Below are 17,506 nucleotides of genomic sequence, written 5' to 3'. Positions count from 1 at the left end.
GTGCAAGGCAAACTGCACAGAAAGAGATAAGCCAAGAAAAACATCCTGATGGCCACAAATGAATTACAGTTTGTGGGAGGAAGGAACTATAAAGCTATTTCCTGCGCCTTACAACTTCTAATCACAAAAGACTACCAAGTAAACAAGATAACCCAAAATCCACCACACACACTTTCAAAAAGAACAGTGACTTTAAGAATTAAATTGCAGCCTGTTAGAGAACTCAGAAGCTCTCTCTCACTTAGAGAAACCACCACTGCACCTTACTGAAGTCTTCCCTTTCAAAATCTCGCCCTGTCAAAAGTGACCCAACTGCAGCAAGCTTTATTCTAAATGGCTTTGTAATTGCTTTCTACAGCTGAATTATTTTTTGCAGATGTTGGGAACATGAAGCTTGGGAACATGGCAGTTTTAAAGCATGTTTGTGCAAGGAACAAACACTTCCTCCCCCGCTTGATTTAAGACTGATTTCACCTCTCCTACTGCAGATTCCCTGCAGTACGTCAGTGTTAATATTTTCATATTCTTATATAAAACAATCCCTTGTGGTTTACACCAACAGATACAGGGCTGTTTTATATATCTTAATAGGTGGCAGTAAATAACTTCTCAAACTCACCAAGGATTTTGCCATGTTAATACTAGTGATTGTGGGTTTGCACCACCTCTATATAAAGCATACCTCCATCTAAAGCCCAGACCCATTTCTTTATTTCCCCATTTTTTATGGGAAGTTTTAATTCCAAGTACCCACCCTCACCTTACTGTTAGCATCCTCTAATCTTCACCAATTAGCCTATCTTTCCTTCAAATACACATTTTTGCAGTTTCATTTTTAAAGGCTTAGTATGTGTTGCCATTTTGTTTTGTATATGGAATTCAAAAAACATTCCTTGAAAGGTGACTTACCAAAACAAACGTTACACTACAGCAAGTAGAATGAATCAAAATATTTCCTTTTAACTTACATAGTAACAACACAATAGTATTTCCATTGTTTTCCAGTAATAGTTTTTAGGTCATATTTTAGGTTCAAATTTTAGCTGAAATTAGAGGACAATTCCACTTAAGCCATTCTTGTGACAAATCCGATTAAACTTAACATAAATGCCAATTTCACAAACAAGTGGAAAAAAGCTGCCTTTTAGGCAGCACTTGACATTCTGGTGGGGCAGTTACACCCTAAAACAGCAACTCTGTTTCTGATTCAGACATAAAGGCAACACTGTTACTGCCCTGTGCAAGTTTTTAGTCTCTGCCTCATGTGAGTTTACATCTGGCACATCGGGTTGGAGTCATCGCTTTGCAGCTCCTATTCCTGTGGAATTAATTGCTTTCAAAGTTCAACACGCTATGTTCAAACAATAGTGGCTATACAGTCAAAAAAAGAAGTGGAATTATAAAATTTGGGTAACCTTTTGTAACTGCAGAACTTAAGAGATGTCCTTATGTATGCTGTTATCACATGACTCAGTTTACTGTTGCTCAATCCTCAGACTCATTTGGCTACTCCGCTCCTTACACTTCACATTTTTTTTCTTCTGTAACAGACAAGCTTCAACAATTTTAAAAATATTTATTTTAGAATTAACTGCATCTGTTTACAGAATTCAGATTGCACTCCATCCTTCAAGAGTCCGCAAGAGCCACACCACGTATTGGCCGTCACAAGCTTTACCTTTAATTTTTCCATATTTGTGACCCAATCAGGTAACAGGACTTGTACTGGAAACAAATGTTTAACCAAGCAGGACAAATGGAAAGTGAAATCTAATTAAAGACACGCTTCTCTAGAGTGCTTTTTATATGAATAAAATAGCACCACAAAATGTCAATCCCAATAAACACTGGTAGACAATTATAACACAAAACTAAAATTTAAATACATTATTTTAGGAGAGAGACTGAAGTACTCCTCACTACAGCTTACATCCTCCAATCAACTGTGTTTCTTTGCCCTTTGTTTCATTCATATAACTTAAAGAGTAACTTTCTCTGAAGATAAAAAGCTGGTTTCAGGTGTTCATAATGTGCTGCATAAGCTGTTTTACAAATAAGCACCTGGTGCTACTTCCTTCCTTGTATGCACATAGAATTAAAAGACCACATTCAAGCCCACAGCTCAAGTATTTTAACTCTTCAACAGATAAAGAAACTCTCAAGTACTGCCAGTCACTGAGTTTTCAGGATTAGGGCAAAGTATCTTAATGCTGAGTGAGAAGTATTTACAAGAAGAATAAGGTCTTATACTTCTTTCAAAACAACAAATAAAAGGGGTAAAAGTTTTCAGAGGACAAGGAAGTTGTAGCTACGCTCAGCATGAAGCAACAGTAAGCTTTGAAGCCGTGAAACTTCAACCCACATGTGCACCTCAGACTTCCTATTTTTAACCATAAAAAATGTTGAGAGTGACCTTAAATGGAGGAGGAAGACAGGGAGGGAAAAAGAAACAAAAAAACCTGACCTCACAGTAAACATAATACTCTAACAGTAGACAGGATACTCCAAACCCTCCAGAATGCACTGTAGTGACCTCTGTATTTAAGATGTATCTTCTACTCCCAGAACAAACCTCACGTTTTCAGAGTGTCAGAAAACCTGGCATCAGTGCTTTAGGACTATCCCCAAAAAGTACCGCTCCTTTGATAAGCCTCACTCACCTCTGAGGCTTCCGGAATTCTGTGCTCTTTGTAACTGTTCACTCACTGTTCATGTGAAATATGTTCACCACAAAACTTCACACCGGGGTTTTCTAACACCATGAAGAGCTTGTAACAGTTCTAAGTTTATAGTAGTGCACCAGCTGGTCAAGGAAAGCTCCTGATGCTATATATGCTTCAGGTGTATTAGCCAAATAGTTACAGGTAAGAGATTTTGCTTGGAAAAGCAGAACACTGCCTGGTAGTCAGTGCACCTCGAACAGCACAGACCTATTCAGTGCTACTAATCACACTGAATTCTAAATAATCCAAACTTTATATACTCAAAGAACTGTTTCAATTACTTGTCAACTGGCTGAGTATTTGGTGAGGACAGAAGAATGCACGTGCAGTAATGTGGAATTTTATATTGCCAAAAACACACAAACACCCCCCCCCAACATTAATGGGCCATGCTTAACAATCCTTGTAGTTCCAGCTATCCCTTCCTTGCAAGCTGAGTACCATTAAAACATTGCCCTAATTCCAAATTTATTACAAATCAAGCATTACTCTAAACACATGTTTGCTGTTCCACCAGGGAGGGTTGATTAAAGTTTAAACAATGCAGGCACTGAAGCTTTTAACACACAAACTGATCATTCTCTGTTACTATATAATCACTTTGGCACTGTGACATCCCATGCACCCTCTCCCCCCCCCAACCCCCAATATCAATCCTCTTCTGCAAACATTTTGAGGAATAAACCTGAGCACAGATAACTTCTCTAAGCCAGCAGTGAACACCTGTTAGAAGCTCTTTTCTGATCAGATTCATGGGCAGAGTACAGGTAAGGGTAACAGATTTGTCTGGAGTCCCGCTCAAAGTGCCCCCCTTGTTGTCTCCAGCCTGTTCGAGGGCTCCAATTCCAACCAGCTCCTCTCCCTGTCCCTTTAGGCTCAAGGCAAACAGAGACAGGACAGCAGCATCTCAACTCCACCTAAATCATACACATGAAACTTGATTTCGTTTACAAAAAAACAAGTTGCTCTCTCTCCTCAGCACCCACACCGCCTTTGAAGGGCTTGCATATTCCTCCTGCCTTCAACTCCAGAGCTGTGACTCTGCACAGCTTCACATTTCGTCTGTGTGGTACCAAAGTATTACCACCATATTACCTGAGAAAACCTGAGACATGCATATCATCAACAGAAGTATGGTCCAAGTAGCAGGTGAAGCAACTAAACAAGAAAACCTTCAGCTGCACTTTTAATATGGCCTTGTGCCCTGGAAAATGTCCTAAGGGTGAGGCAGAAGCTGTACTGCACTTCTCAGAGTAGAAGAAAGGAAGAGGAAACAACAGTTTAGACAAAGTTATCAAATTGCAGGTTCACAACCAGTTATTTTCCTTCATTTATTCAAGTGTCTTGCAGTGGAATTGCTCAGCAGGATGTATTCAAGAAGACAGAGAAACACTTGAGGCCACTATCTTCATCTTGGCTTCTATAAAGCAAACCACATTATCATTTAACTATCTCATTCTCTAAACTACAAGGTGCTCATGCAATGTGCATCTAACCTACATAGGACACAAAGTCACCCACTGCCATCACATTTCCTGCCCACATCACCTCTCTGCCATCCCCATGGAGCAGGAGGACATCAAGCAATACAGTCCTCTTGCTGATCTGGCTCTGCCCTCACACCTTTAATCTTGAAGTGCCAGTTCCTATGAGTGGCACAATTATTTACTTTGCAGCTTATTATACTGCAGCCAGGAAATTAACAAAGAAGCCTGTTTAACAAAAAAAACTCCTAATATTTTGCTACTTCAGACCATTCATCCGTTAATAAGCCTGAATTACCATGGTTTTTTCCTGCTACAAGTCTATCCAAGAATAAAAAGTAGTCACTATAATCCTAAATAGCTTAATGCCCATTGTCTTTAGTCATTCAATTTTCTATGAAGGCAAGTGACAACCTAGAAATCCTTCTGCTGCTGAATAAAGAACTGGACAAAGTAACTTTGGTTTACAGTTAATGGCAGTGTCCTTCCACAGCTATTCACAGCAGAGTATCCCCAAATGGGCACGAGCAGTGAGAACACACCACTCAGAATAAGTATTACAAGAGCGATGTTATATTAATGTTATTTGTTTAAACTTTTCAAGTTGCTATCTCACGTTACAGAAAAAGTGTAGCTTGACAAACTAAAACCCCTCAGGTTCACAAACACGCATTTTGACTCAAAGCAAGTGTTCTGTTGTGAAATGAGTCTGGCAAATTACATACAAATTAACTTTCCAAATGCCAAGCCATGTTTATTTGTGGAGGATAATGATGTTTCCTCTCCTTTCATAGGTATCATTTGTAAAACTGGTTCCTCCAGGAGCTCAAGTGACTCTTATGTCCTAAAAAGGTAACAAGAGCCGTTTCATTTGCCTCGGAGCCCGTTTCCAGTTCCTGTCCACACACAGATGATAAATTTCCAATGACACCGTGTGTATTTGCAACAAACCAATTTCACTACAGTTCAATACAGGCACTATTTATTTATTTACTCATTAATGGTAAGATTACTGGATTTTTCTGAGCTAATGTGTGCAGCTACATGAGTTACAGTTACCGTGTAATTAACAAAAACACGACACTGGCAGTTTAAAGCTGAGAGACTCCACTTGCCAATTAGGAGTCTGTTAGCATGAAGTTTTCAAGCTGTCTCAAGAAATGCAATCATCTGTTTGGTAGCAAGGAGAGATAAGCCACTCTGATAAAAGTTAACTCATTTAGACAATAAATACCTTTGAACAGAGGGCTTTTTCCACCCCCCACCTCTCTTCGCATGATCATACAGAGAATCAGTTTAAATAATTAAATAATTGTCAAAACAACAAATAATTAAAAGTGACAGCAATCATTAAGATATCAGCTCTATTTGCAGACCTAAGTTACCCAGACTGTAATATATTTTTCAGAAGATGCATCCACCCACTGCAACTCCAATAAAATTATCCTAAGTTATCAAAAGCCTTTTTCTTCTCTTTACAGTCAAAGCGGTCTTAGAGAAATCTTGAACTGAGTAGTCTCACAGCACACAAAACACACCCCTCCCAAGAATCACACAGGGAGGTATTTGTTTACTAAAGTAATGTCTTGAGAGGAAACACTGAGCAGTCTGTAACCTACATTAGGGTGATTCTAAACAGCTTGACAGGATGGGGAGAGTAACCACCGAGGAAAACATTTACTGCTCTGACTCAGAATGGAGTAGAGAAAAGACTACTCCCTAACTCCCAATAGGTCTCATTATTATTAAAAGAGATTAAAAAAAAATGCAGGTCAGTCCCATTAAACACGTTGAATATACACTAATATTTCTAATTGTATCCCAAATGAACCAGTTAATATCTATTAAGCATGCAGTCAATATTTAACTGGTCAAGATAATACTATCTGGATGCAGGGAGGGGAAAGTACAACAGCTCTGTAGTGGTTTCCTTAAAACACATAAATAGACACTGACATTACAGGTGTTGTCACAGAAGTTTTATTTTTAGTGGCAAACCAAGCACCTCCAAAAAGATTTACTCTATTTAAAGTAACAGTCTACATAGAATACCAGTCTCACCACTCTGGACTAAGCATAATATACACCACCAATATTTCCAATATAATAACAGGCACTTTCAAGTTGAATTGAAAGCTTCTCAGATGAAGATCTGTTGGATCAATTCCAGCCTGAATCACTCAAAGTAGTGCCATATGAGACAAAATTTTATTTCAATCCACATAATTTCTCCAAAGTTTGGGACCCAAGAGTGGAACCAAAATACTGATGCTTACCCTCCCCATTACAACACTGACACAAACACAGAAAGCTTAGCTTAGGAGCTTCAAGTAGTGATATACAAGATAGAAAACTAACCTAAAAAAAATTAAACTTGCAGCTAACGAACCACTGACAGTGCAGTTTCAAATAATAAGAACATGTAAAAATGTATTATCACCTAAAAAGTTTCCCACATCTCATCTTCCTGTCCTTTCCCCATCAACACAAGTGCTTGTGGTGCCATGAGCAGCTGCTTACGCAGCACCCACCTCTGAACCCTAAAACCTTGGGGTTTTTTTAAGATACATCAGCAAGAGAGCACATCAAATACTGAACCACACAACGGCAGCATAAGGAAGGCCAAGACAGTAAATGGCCAGGTATAAGAGTGGGACATCCTCTTTTAGTGGAAGAATAATATTAGAATTCTTCAACCTGCTTGTGACACCACATGCTAAGAGTGTACTTCAAGCACTGAACTTGTACTTTGCCCCCAGCCACTTATTCCTATCCAAATACCATTGAATCCCTTATGCCAGAACAAATATTTGTGTGACCATGGAGTTAACTATACCAGGGAACCAATCCAGTGGAGAACTGAATTGGCAAAAACAACTGGTTAGTCAGAGAGACATCAAGCAGAAAGTCTGCTGGTGCCAGCAAAAGGGAGAGAAGTCTGCAGTCTGTGGCAGACGGGAGGCTGTGAAACCTCTTTTACCATCAGCCCACGCTTACACTGCCTGTGAAACTACAACCCCAGATTTCATGGCTTAGGTTATGTTTTCATATTTGTGATAGTGCTGATGGAGTTACAGACTTCAGGGCAACTACAAGAGGAGTTCTGTGTTCCTGTGTCCTCCACTAGAGCACTGCAGGTCCTTCTTCTCTCCCCACCCATCCCAACGCTGCTTCCTCACATGGGCAACACAAACACACAGCTGTATGGCAAACAAGGAACTAATCTAGCCTCAAACCAGATAACCCACAAAGTCCTCTGGGGAGAGAAACAACTCCCAGTTGGATCTGTTCCCCCACCATGTTCACTGCACAGCAACCCAAACCACCATTAGAGCACACAGTGGCAATTTGGAACTCGAGGTTTTTCATCAAAGCACATGCCAATGAAGTATTTGAAACATGCTGGAAGCAACAGGTCACGATCTGCATGTTGGAGATGAGTTTAAATGGGACTTCTTGTACTATGACTTGGGACAAGCTGTATCCCAAACTTGAGAACAAAGCAATGAGAGAAATTCCAGAAGTTCCAAAATGAAGCACACCACTCATTTTTGTGTTCTTAACCTGTGAGACAATGCTCCACTCACTCACCAACATCTAGTCTGGTTTTGTAAATACTTTTTATTTTCACGTAAATACAGAAATTTATTTAATACATGAAATGAACAGAGACAAGTATGAGAAAGCAGAATCAGACTGGAATTTCAAGATTGTATTTTAGGACAACTGCAATGCTTACACAGCTGCACCCTGAAACAGCAAAGCCTGAGGAGAGAAAGCAGTAGTGTGTTCCACATTTGCACAATGCTTTGGAAGTAATTATATCTTGTATATGAAATAATTATGCAAATCAGCTAATATTTTGTAATGCACTAACTGTCAACACAACCAAGAGGAAGTAGCACAGAACTGAGCTAAGCACCTTGATCCTTCTGATGACAGCTGCAGTGATGTAGGTAAGGCTCTTATCTTTGACCAGCTTCGTGCACTTCCCAAGCAGAAGCCCAGTTTTATTTCTGGCAGGGCAATGCCAAGCTATGACTTAGAAACACCTGAAGGACACAGAAGTTGCCACACACACACACATCACGTAGGTTCCCTGGAAGTTCATAAAGCCAAGTCCTCAGCCAGTCTCACGCAATGAAATACAGACTATTGTCAGCTTCCACAGGGCGTAAAATGGCAATAACACATTTGAAAGAGCACTGACAAAAGCACCACTTGGAGTGTGTTGATGAAACCTGTGTGCTTGGCCACAGCTGCCTCATGCCAACCCTTAATATATACTGTAGCTTGTAATATTTGCCTACCTTTGATTACTCCACCAGATGAATATTCAAACAAGAGAACGACACATCTATGTATGTGAGATAACAGAGCATAATACTTTCAAAGATGCTTATCACCCATACTAAATTACATGGCCCAAGGACTATGAGCCTTTCTATTCTTTATTAACTTATAAACTTTCTGTAAGTTTTTTAAGGGAAGGAGGAAAGTCTTAAGACATAAGTGCTGTTACAAGTGCTTGGCAGACCCAGCCTTGCAGGGCTGCAGAGCCAAATGCCATGTTCAAATGCAGCCTTCCTTTGTATTGCCAGGACTGTTTCTTCTCTCACTCTCTGGTAACCAGGGAGAGGACAAGTCCTTCGAGGGCTGAAGATAATAATCATCACCTTGCTTGTAATAATGATACAAAATGCTGTTCTTAAAGCAGTTATCAGCAGGACATCTCTTAAGCAGCAATGGTAGGGTAACTCATGCAGTGAGGGTTAACTGTCCCTTACATAAAATAATGGAAGTGTTCACTGCTCTGAAGATCTTGTTTATGCAAAGCAAGATAAATCTTAAATATAAAGAAAACTAAATGATCCTGGAAATCAAGTAAAGGAGTTTACAGGAAGGTCAGACAGCAATGGACAAGGGTTGGACAGTTATCTACCCCTTTGCTGGACACATCATATGATGCATCATTTACCATAATACCTGCTATTACTAAAACCAGCAAACAGCATTTCATTAAAGAGCTCAATAGTCTGGGTGGACAAATCCATGAAGCACAAGAAAATCATCTGTAAACAAGAACAATTACACACATTAAAAGGCACATTAAAAAAAGAAAGCAGTTAGGCTAAAAGACTTTAAAACCTCCAGCTGAGGTTTATGTGCTGGTCAAACACGAGGATACTACAGGCAGTGAACAACTGAAAGCTGACTGTAAGGTATGTAATTGTAGGGTAAATGACCGGTATACATTTCCCACATTAGTAAATATCTTGCAGACACAGCATGAGGTAGCACACAACAACATGAGACTGGAAGTCAGAGAATCCAGTTTTAACTGTTATCAGCTCAATGTGACTTGGTTTATTTGATACAATTATCTTATTAGTTTTCCTCATCTGTGAAGTGGGAGTGAAGTGCAAGGTCTAATTTAGATGCTTTAGGCTACAACAGCGAGAAATTGCAGTCAAAGCAGTAATTCACTCTATTTTACCAATAATTTACCCTTCTCTCTACAGATTGTACAATTAGAAGCACTAAAGAAAACACGCTGTTTATTCACTACAAGAACTTCTCCCCTACCTAGTTGTATTAGAGCTGATGACAACAGCTCCTTTAATCCTTCCTTTTCCACTAACACTAAAACCCCTTTCTCCTTTCAAAGATGTAGCATCAGAATAAATAATAGAGGACCCAAGTGCCTACTCTGCAAATAAATTCTGAAGTGTTATAACTGCTCCAAGCATTTATTAACCATATAAGTATTCAATCAGTTCTAAACAAGACTATTTACTCTCCATTTAAAAACAGATTAAAATATTACATACTGGGGCAATTCATCAAGCTTGCAAAGTGTGTGAAAACAGCTTCAAGTCCCACTTTACAACACGAGGGAGTGCAAATACATTCCTGCTGGGTCACTAGAAAGGTGTGGCTAAGAGCAGTACAAGCAAAGCAGCTGGGCTAAGTTAGGTGGACAAAACTGAACTGGGAGGGGCATGGAATAAACAGGAGGTGGCAGCTGTCATATTCCTAATACTGGCAAGCAATTCACAGGCTCTCTCCTCTTCTTTTTAAGTACACATCCAAGAAGTTAAACTCAGTGACAGCTACCTTAGCTAACACAAATTAACATCTGGATGATACTGTCCTTACTACACACAGACCTGTCACCTTCACCAAATCTTTAATTAGACTGTTTCTGACCCTTTGATATATGGAAGGTGCTTAAAAGGAGCTCTCTCACGTCATGCATGTAGAAGATCACAAAAGAATGGCAATGGAATTTCAAAGAAAGTGGGCAGGAAGTCTTATTACACTGACACAGGCAGCAATCTGACGTCAATGGGTCCAAAGATCTTCCATCTGTGCTTATTGCATGTCCTACATGTCTGTGACAGAAACTAGTAAGCAAAAACGTTAAGTTACTATCATATCTTATATTAAGAGAGGAATTATTGCTATGAGGAGTCCAACTACCCTTGCTAACTACATACACACACACACACACACACACAAATGCTGTCCTTTGCTTGGAGCAGAACCACCTCATGCAGGTTAACATGCAGGAACACCTCAGTAAAATATCAGCAGATTCTGCTCCAAAAAGAGAGAATTCAACAGAACTAGGGAGAGATGATGGCCTGACTTTTGAACTTGGTCACAAGGCCAAGCTAACTCCTTCCTGTTTCTGTCAAGCTAGAAACTGTTTTAACAGAGTTTCTTAATATACCTTGATTTCTTTTGAAAAAGCCATGGGGTTTTCTTTGTAGAACTCCCCTAAAAGTTTCACAGGGAACACAAAGCACAATATATACTTGTCTGAAAAGATTTAAAAATGAAGTTACCAAGTTGCATAACACTCTAGATTTCCACAGCCAGGACTCCCAAACTATCTCAGCGACTAAAATAACTTTTGCCAGTTCTGTTATCACACAGTAGGGAGATACCTGTTTAGGGCCTTTGGTGGTTTGATTATCCATGTACACCTACACCAATAAAAATATGATATTTCTTGTATAAGCTGCTTCGACACAGTACCAGAGAGCCTGCAGATCCTTAGTCTCATGCAGCTCACAAGCAGTTCTAATCAACGCTTGGCCTCAAGTTTCATCACAACTCCAGGGCTGTGTCAGAGCAGGCAAGGGGTAACCCGAACCCTCTGCCACGGGAGCCACGGAATATCCAGGACTCCTGTCACCAGATCATCCAGAGACAAAGCTGCAAACCCCATCGTGCAGCAGAGCAGCGTGAGAGCAGGAGACCAGAACACTTCCCACCTGCCAAATGTTCCTGGAGCTCACACACCCACCAGGCAGCTCCAGTGTGCACCGTGTGCCTCCAAGCTGTGTCACGGTAACGTGTTTGCAGCTCAGCAGGTCACAGGAACTGTCCTGTAATGCTGAGGCGACACATTTACACTGCAGCCCCAACCCCGGTCTGTGACAGAACACAAGCGAACAAGAAATCTATTGCATTGCCTCAGGAGTGACTCAGAACTGCCACCTGACTCACCAACTTTGCACCAAGCACCACCCTGGACTTGAGCCATCAGAAACCTCTGCCATTTACACCGAGTTTACTGTTCTAGAGCCAACAAGCTCAGCACAGAGGGCTGCATTTATTTTCCAACTGTTTTGTTTACTTTCCAATTCAGTTTTGAATTACTGGGGAGAAAGAACCCATACAAGTGAACATCAAAAAAATAAGTGAAAAGCTGCCTTCTGAAGTCTATGCACATAATAACATGAAATAGAATTTACTCCAGAAGAAATAAAAAACGTAGACCTGCACCTTCTAAACTAACTAGAAGCTAACCAGAAATTCAATATAATTCCACACATGAAGAACTCTTAAACACATTGCAATACCCAGGAAGAAATTGGAGGGTGGAAAAAGTTCTATGTATATTTAGAAACTGTAAGAGTAAATCTTATGACAAGCAAGTTTTACTAAGCCCAGACAGGTTTTATTAGTTATTTGATTTAAACTGCAAACATATATACAATGCCCAGTCAGAAACAAGATGTTGCTGTTCAATCAAAACTAATCAAGGCATTTTAAATTTAAGGGGGGAGAGTTGTATCAGCACCTAAAAAGAATTAAGTTAACAAAGGGGAAAACAAGACACATAAAAAAGTCTCTTGTTACATATTGGAACAGTAAATCTAATACTCTACACAGTCTTCCTCCTAAATTTCATATATAATAGGACCACCACTCATATCCAAAATAACTGGTGCATGCACAACAGGATGTATATCAAGCCTTCAGAGTTAGTACCATAAAAAGAAGAGGTGATTCTCGTGTGAAGAAACATAAAAACAAAATACTCCAATTATACTAAATACAAACCTGAATTTTTTCCTGTGCATTTTGCCGTTGTTAACTTTTAGGTTCTAAAACTAAGATGAATTTTAATAGGTTACCATTTTTACTTGGGTTTTTATGCACCATCGCTCAAACTTTCACACACCAGAAAATGTGAAAATTGTTTAACAGAAGTCCTCTACATTGAAACATCTCTGACCTAACCAAGCTCTCAGCCACCTGAAGTACAAATAAGGATAAAAAACCCCCAGATGAGTAAGCTGAAATTCTAAGATAAGTATCAGCTGAATATGGAGCCAGGATGCAGAGCTCACAACCACTACAAACCTATCAGAGTTGGAACTAGAAAAATTTCAAGCTATTTGCACATTTTCAAAATCCTCATATAATTATATTCCTTTTTTAAGGAAAGAAAGGCAGTTTCTTGTTAAAGTTCAGTATATTGCTGCCACAGCATCAGCTGCTATTTATGAGGCAGATTATATCACTTAGCTTCTTCTGCAGAGAATTTTGTAAGTCATGGCCTTAAAACAGAAGACATTATGACAAATCTGCACCACACACAATGGGACTATTGATCTTGATGTCTCTAAATACTATTTACTCTCCACTTTCCTCCTGCCCCCCCTTCCTTTTTTTTTTTTTAAATAAACAATCTGCTTATTATTTGGATAATGTTATTCCCACAAACTGAAGTCTATACAAAAAAATAAATATTTTTATTATTTAAAATGTTCACTACTTGAACCTGCTTTGGAAATGGACTGTCTTTTCCAAACCAGATTTTCATGTACTGTTTGAATTAGTAACTTATGAAATATGCTTAAAAATAAACATTTGAAAGACAGTGACATTGCTATAATGTTACATCATCATTAAACCCACCCACAAAAAAGTACACAAGCAAAACTTTGAAAAACCCGATTTCCCTGAAGGTGTCCTTTTAGGTCCCAGAAGTCAAGACAGGCCTATTTGGGGATTACTATTAAATACCTCATTTGTCACATTGTTAAAGCTACTTTAGCAAGGGCTGACTTTGCATGCAAGAAGCTGTAAGAAGTAAGGACAAGTTTTATTCGCAGTGGGTTTTAAATATCATCCAATTCTTGGCCTAGAAAAGTTTCAGTCTGGTATTCAGTACCATCAGCAAAACAGTTGATTATCTTAAATAAGCTGCCATTACTCTCCAGTTTGCCATCTTTAAACCTATACACCAAGCAGACCAGTTTAAGTTTGTTTGGAGAAACAAAAATCAAAATATTGTTAAAACAGAACCACAGTTTTGAAGGACTTTTGACTTTTAAACCCAGGTACAACTGTCAGGTAATATAATTTGGTATATACTAACCTACAGACCTCCAACCAGTTATTCCTCTAAGCTCTCCACAGTTCATGGAATGGTTTGGGTTGGGAGAGACCTTTAAAGATCCTCTAGTCCAACCCCCCTGCCATGAGAAGGGACATCTTCAGCTAGATCACAGAATAATGGAATGGCTGGGGTTGGAAGGGACCTCTGGAGATCATCCCATCCAACCCCCTGTTCCATCAGGTTCACCTGGAGCAGGTTGCACAGGATCACATCCAGGCAGGTTTTGAATATCTCCAGGGAAGGAGACTCCACAACCTCTCTGGGCAGCCTGTTCCAGTATTATGTCACCCTAAAAGTAAAGGAGCTTTTCCTCATATTCAGGCACAACTTCCTGTGTTTCAGTCTGTTTCTGTTGCCCCTGGTCCTGTCGCTGGGCACCACTGTAAAGAGTGATGGAAAAGTGCTCCAACTCTGCCCCTAAAGATTTCTTATGTAAAGAGGTAAAACAATCACTGTTAAGTTTTCCACCGTGGCAAATTTTTCTCCTGCCAAGAACGAAGGAGTGGCTTACACGTAACAACGTCATGTTCTCAAGCTGCAAACGCAGCGATACCACAACCAAGACCACAGCCAAGTTCTCAGTGGGAGGAGGTTCTAGTCAAGGAAATAAACTTGCAAATATCTGAGCTATTTAAATGTTTAAGGGGTGGGAATGAGCATCTCACTCTTCTACTATGCCCCACCTCTGAAAGGCCCGGGGTGGAAAGCCCATGGCAATTGCAGTAGGGAACTTGTCCTTAGGGAGCAGGGATACACTTGGGACAGCATGTGGTGACTTTAGGAGCACTCTGAAAACGCACAGGTGGTTCTTTACTCCCCTCCTTCTCTGAGTGACTTGTCTCTTTGCTCCTAAGGGACCTAAGGGCCACGTTGGGAGCAAAACCAAGAGAGACAGATTCCAAGGGCTCACATACCAAAATATGCACAGACCCTCCGGAGCCCTGGCAGTGGAGGAGGCACACAAAGCAGAAGCGCTGCTCGCCAAGAGCTGGAAGGTCCCAGATACGCCCGAGAGGGGCGGGAAAGCAGCCAGCCATAATGGAAAGGCCACAGAGCACCTGAAAAGCAGCCCCTGCCCGCCTGCAGCCCCCGAGGGGCCAAACAGCCACGCCGGGAGGACACGCGGGGGCCACCGCGGGCAGTCACCGGGGGACGGGGACGGCGGCGGGCAGGGGCAGCGGGGCAGGGGTCAGCCGGGCACCGGGTAGGGGGGAGAGACCGCCACCTCAGCAGGGGAGGGGCCGCGGCCATGTTGGGGGGGGCGAGGGGGGGAGCGCGGGCCCGGCTGAGGGGCCACGGCCGAGCCGCCTCCCCCACCCCACCGGGCGCCCCGTCCGCGCCCTGCCGTACTCACGCCTTGTCCACCAGCTCCCGCACTTTCCACATGTTCAGCATGGTGCCGACCGCCCGGAGACCCGCCCGGCCCCGCTCCCTCCGCCGCCGGCCCCAGGAGGCCCCGCTCGCCGCGCTCCGGCCGCCGCCTCCGCCGAGCCAGGGACGCGGCGCCGCTCCCGGAAATGAAGGGTCCGGCGGCCGCGCGGGCTGCTGGGAGCTGTAGTCCCGGGAGGGGAGAAGGGCCGGGCGCGGGGCCTGCGGGGAGCCGCGGGAGCTGCCGGGAGTCGTAGTTCGCGGCCGCGCGCGCGGGGCCCGCCGGGAGCGGGGGGGCGGGGCCGCGTCCTGAGGGGGCGGAGGGACGGGACGGGACGGGATGGGATGGGATGGGATGGGAGAGGGCGGAGTGAGATCGAATGGGGTGGGATGGGAGGGGATAGGGCGGGGTGGGATTCAATGGGGTGGGATTGATTGGGGTGGGGCTCGCCCGGCTCCTGAGGGCTCCGCGGTGTCTGTCGCACGGCGATGGCACCGGGGCGTCGTGTCCGTCCGAGCCCGGCTCGGACCCGCCCTCACACCCCTGTAAAATCCAACCTTGACCCACCGCCTGGCGAGGCACGGGAGGGAAAAAACGTCTGTGAAATAGGTGGTTAAAGTCAACACACTGGTGTAAAACGCATGTCGGGCCAGAATGTGGTTTTATACCCTGCTTTTAGTGCGAGGGACTCGTTACGAGCAGCGTTCTGTCTCTGTGGCTGCCCCTTTGCTGCTCACTGTGTAAGGACTGGAGTGAATTTCCAGCGGACCTCCCGGATTCCTCCTGCATCCAAGACCCTGATTTGTGCCAGCAGGGGCACACAGGAAAGGAGATGGAAGCGATGCAGCATGTGGGCTGCCCCACAGTCCATGCAGGAACTTTGCACTTCTCCAGAAAGACCAAGTTGATTGACAAAAACAAGAAACAATCACATACGTTACAGCTGCCTCAGGAGAATATTGTCTGTTTTAATATAACTTGCCAACAGGCACTGCAAGACCATCTTCAAATATTGCTGATGCAGAGCATTGGGCAATCACAGAAATCACAGCTCCCTGGCTATAAACAGGAAACTGAAAATATGTAAAGTCATCAGCATGATTTTAGAATTGGGATTGTCAGAGAGTTTCATTATATACATTTACTTCTGTTTTCTAGCAACTTGTATTTGATGTGATGTGTGTATTTGATTTGAATGACCAGTCACAATAGGGAGTGGAAGAGAAGTGAAAGTCTGTCGTCTGTGTCTTTGTACATGACAGGACATGAACAGAGTGCCCAGATATTATGGTTAACCTGTAATGTAGAATCATGGAATAAAATCACAGAATGGTTTGGGTTGCAAGGGACATTAAAGATCATCTCATTCCAACCTCCTGCCATGGTTCTGGAGTATTCATGCTAAAGCTTCCTGTTTAGGAGCACTTTTGTTTTATGAGTTTAACTGATTGCTTTTTGAGTCCTTTTAGATGAGCTTACACAATACCTCATGGCAATGAATTCAGTATTATAACTGCCACATGACAAAATAGTTCCTTTTGTATGTTTTAAATTGTCTGCTTAATAGCATTGCTAGTTCAAGTATTATGAGAATTAGGACATAACAATTCCCTAGTGCTCCTTTCCCTGTCAGTTGCAAATTTAGGAATCTGTAGATTTCTCACTACACTGTTTTCTTCACTGCCAAAGACTTGAAATATACTTAATTTCTGCATGTTCTGAAATGGTGCTTCACTTTTCCAATTCTGCTGCATTGAATCTGAATGTGAAGGGGAGGAGCTGACCCTGCAGGAGTGAAGACACTGCCCGGCCTAATGATGCATTATGAGTTTTTTTCTCAGTTCCCTTTATAAGAGTTCTTAACAGGGTTTGCCTTTTTGAATGCTACCAAACACTGAGGTGATATTTTAATCTTCAGCACAACCCCTAGGATGACTGGTTGTGGTTGGTGTGTAACTGAACTCAGCACTAGTTTTGCTGCCTCAATATATCCATGTGCCATTACATTGTGAACTGGGAGAAGGGAGATCCTTAATTTCATATTGTAACACCTGGCAAAGCAAGCTGGGTGAGGACTCTTGCCATTTAATATCTGCCCTTTGTTTTCTGCTGTGAAAAAATTGAGGACATTGATCTTCAGGAGTAGAAGATGGTGTGTGTAGTCTCTATATAATGAAGGACTAATATAGATTATAATAATTGGAGCTTGCAGAAGCCCACTTTTCTG

The 17,506-nt window shown here is 42.0% G+C and overlaps 1 protein-coding gene across 1 annotated transcript in view; it reads right to left on the bottom strand.

The window, feature by feature from the left end:
* CLINT1 (clathrin interactor 1) overlaps positions 1 to 15,407 on the bottom strand; it is a 46,033-nt gene extending 30,626 nt beyond the window's left edge. The window contains exon 1 of the mRNA XM_050311918.1: positions 15,265 to 15,407. Within this exon, the coding sequence (XP_050167875.1) occupies positions 15,265 to 15,305 (41 nt within the window). The 5' untranslated portion in view covers positions 15,306 to 15,407. The remainder of the gene's footprint in view (positions 1 to 15,264) is intronic.
* Between the last annotated feature and the right edge of the window lie 2,099 nt (positions 15,408 to 17,506).

The sequence above is a fragment of the Myiozetetes cayanensis genome, unplaced genomic scaffold (genome assembly GCF_022539395.1).
Source record: "Myiozetetes cayanensis isolate MyiCay16 unplaced genomic scaffold, myiCay2020 scf17, whole genome shotgun sequence".
Classification (NCBI taxonomy): Eukaryota; Metazoa; Chordata; class Aves; order Passeriformes; family Tyrannidae; genus Myiozetetes; species Myiozetetes cayanensis.
This window is presented reverse-complemented; position numbering and strand designations above follow the sequence as displayed.